Source organism: Rhea americana, unplaced genomic scaffold (genome assembly GCF_003343005.1).
Source record: "Rhea americana isolate MKP2758 unplaced genomic scaffold, rheAme1 scaffold_565, whole genome shotgun sequence".
Classification (NCBI taxonomy): Eukaryota; Metazoa; Chordata; class Aves; order Rheiformes; family Rheidae; genus Rhea; species Rhea americana.
This window is the reverse complement of record NW_028186718.1, coordinates 96,316-98,934: the sequence shown is the minus strand read 5'-3', so window position 1 is coordinate 98,934 and position 2,619 is coordinate 96,316. Positions and strand designations below refer to the sequence as shown.

The 2,619-nt window shown below is 77.0% G+C and overlaps 1 protein-coding gene across 1 annotated transcript in view; it reads right to left on the bottom strand.

Moving 5' to 3' along the window:
- Positions 1–6: 6 nt before the first annotated feature.
- VPS9D1 (VPS9 domain containing 1) overlaps positions 7–2,619 on the bottom strand; it is a 7,898-nt gene continuing 5,285 nt past the window's right edge. Inside the window, exons 10-16 of the mRNA XM_085318955.1 lie at positions 2,349–2,434; positions 1,800–2,260; positions 1,046–1,175; positions 779–966; positions 616–694; positions 213–317; positions 7–120 (exon numbers count right to left, since the gene is read on the bottom strand). Of these exons, the coding sequence (XP_085175081.1) occupies positions 45–120; positions 213–317; positions 616–694; positions 779–966; positions 1,046–1,175; positions 1,800–2,260; positions 2,349–2,434 (1,125 nt within the window). The 3' untranslated portion in view covers positions 7–44. The remainder of the gene's footprint in view (positions 121–212; positions 318–615; positions 695–778; positions 967–1,045; positions 1,176–1,799; positions 2,261–2,348; positions 2,435–2,619) is intronic.

Sequence of the window (2,619 nt, the reverse complement as noted above, 5' to 3'; positions counted from 1 at the left end):
CACCGCGCGCGGCCCCGGCTCGGCGTCCCCGGGCCGGCGGCTCCTCAGCGCAGCGACTCCACGTAGGACAGGGCGCTCTGCAGCGAGGTCAGGCAGTACCCCTCCTCGCCGATGAGGTACCTGCGGCACAGGGGCGCCCCGGCGTCACCGCCGGCCCGGCTCCCGGCTCCCGGCTCCCGGCCGGCGCCCGCGGGGCCCCCCGCCGCACCTACCCCTCGTGGATGAACTCCTCCAGGGCCGCGCACTCGGACACCAGCTGGGGCAGCCCGCTCCGCAGCACCACGTAGGACAGGATGGGCAGCAGGTCGTCCGCGCCGCTGCCGGCAACGGCAACCGTGAGCCCCCGCGGCGCCCTGTGAGCCTCGGGGCTCGGCCCAGCGAAGAGCAAAGCCCCTTCCCGCCGCCCCCACGGCGCCTGCTCCTCCCAGCACGGCTCCGATTGCCAGCGCGGCCGGAGCCACCGCGGCACGGACCCTGCCGCCGCGGGGGCTCGGCCAGCCGGCGGCACCGGGACGGACGCGGCTTTGCCCCCGCCAAGGTGCAGCAAGAGCCGCCGGCTCCGCTGCGGGCAGCCGTGGGGGCCGGGTGCCCCCGCAGCAGCCCGGCCGTACTCACATGGCGGCGGCGGGGGGCCGGGCGTCGCGGGCGCCRCAGTACTCCTCCGCGCACTCGCAGATGACGCGCAGGGCTCGCACTGCGGGCACGGCGCCGCCGTGAGCGTCGGCTCCGGCGCCCCGCGCCTGCCTCGCGAGTTCCCCCCCGCCCCGCCGCCACGCACCGATGCACTCCAGCTTCCGCTGGGGACACGTCTCCAGCGGGATGAGGCGCAGGTCCTCCACGGCGGAGCCGTACGCCCCCGGCGCCGGGGGGAAGAGCCGGGGGGCCAGGCCCAGCTCGGCGGGGCCAGCGTCGCGGTGCCGCTCCATGCTCCTGGCCAGGGCCGCTTCGCGGGGCCGGTGCACGCTCCTGGGGGCGGGCGAGGCGGGAGGCCGGGGGCAGGCGCCGCGGCGGGCGCCGCTGCCGCCGGCCGAGCCGCGTGCGTTACCTGTACAGCGCCAGCAGCGGAGCCCACAGCGGGGGGAAGAAGGCCTCCTCGATGCAGGCCAGGCACTGCTCCTTGCAGGGCGCCGCGCCGAGCCCCTCGAACGCCAGCTGGGTCAGCGCCAGCAGCCTGTCTGGGGAGGGCCGCGGGACGCCGCGCGCTCAGCCGGCGCTGCACGCGGGACGCACCTCCGCCGCCCGCCCTGCGGCCCGGCCCTGCAGCCCGGTCCCACGGCCCTGCCGCCCTGCCCCACCACCCCGCATCTCTGCCCTGTGTCCCTGCCCCATGGCGCTGCCCCAGCCACCCCATGTCCCTGCCCCACATCCCTGCCCCAGCCACCCCACGCCCCTGCCCTGTGTCCCTACCTTGTGGACCTGCCCCAGCCACCCCACGTCCCTGCCCCGCATCCCTGCCCCAGCCACCCCACGCCCCTGCCCTGTGTCCCTGCCTTGTGGACCTGCTCCAGCCGCCCCGCGTCCCTGCCCCATGTCTCTGCCCCAGGCGCCCTGGGCCCCTGCTCCTCACCCCCGTGTTTTGGCACAGCCTGCGGCAGCCCTGCTCCTGGGCGCTCTGGCTCTGCCCTGGGCTCCCTCTCTGCCCGCACCCCCGGGTGACGGAGGCACCCTGTCTGGGGCCACAGCCCACCCCTGCCTCCTCCCGGCCGAGACGGGGCAGCGGCCATGGGGTGCGCCTGGATCCCCCCTCCTCCTGCCCCGGCGCCCTGGCCCTCCGCGCCGGCGCCCCGGCCGCCCCTCACCGATGGCGTTGTGGATGTCCCGCACGATGCCCTTCAGCTGCTCCTGCAGCGACGGGGGGCCGGCCGGGGGCTCCCCCGCGGGCCATCCCTCGGGCGACGCCAGGAACCGCTCCAGGTCCTCAAAGGAGCTCTCCCGGGGGGGCGAGGGGGCGGCTGGCCCCGGCGAGCCGCCCTCGAGCCCGCGGCCATTGGCGAGGGGTGAGCTGGACAGGCTGTGCCGCAGGCCGGCGGGGCCGTGCTCTGGCACCGAGAACATGCAGTGCAGGCTGCGGGAGGCTCGGAGCCGCCGGCCCCCCGGCTCCGGGGGCGGCAGGGCCCCGGCGTCCAGCGAGAGGAAGGAGAGGCCGGTGGGGGAGGCGGGGGCGGCGTCGGCGGCGCCCTGGCTGACGGCTGGGTACAGCCGGCCGTACACCGCGCACTGCAGCTTCCGCAGGAGCTGGGCGATGGGGTGCTCGGGGGAGCTGCGAGCAGAGGGAAGGGGCTGGCAGGCACCGAGAGGCATCTGCCGGCAGCTGCGGCCCCCGGCCTCCCGCCCGGCCTGGGCGCTACCTGAGGAGGCAGGAGAAGAGCCCCGCCACCACGGAGGGATCCGCCGGGCTCCGCTTCAGCTTGGCCTTCCACTGCCGCGGCCAGTCCTGGGGAGACCGTCCCCGAGCGGGTGAGACGCGGCCCAGGCAGGGGGATGGCAAAGTGTCCTGCCCCCCAGAGCTGGAGACGGCAGGGATCCCGCCCCCAGGACAAGGCATCCTGCTCTCCAGAGCTGGGGACTACAGGGATCCTGCCCCCAGGACAAGGCATCCTGCTCCCTGGAGCTGGGGAC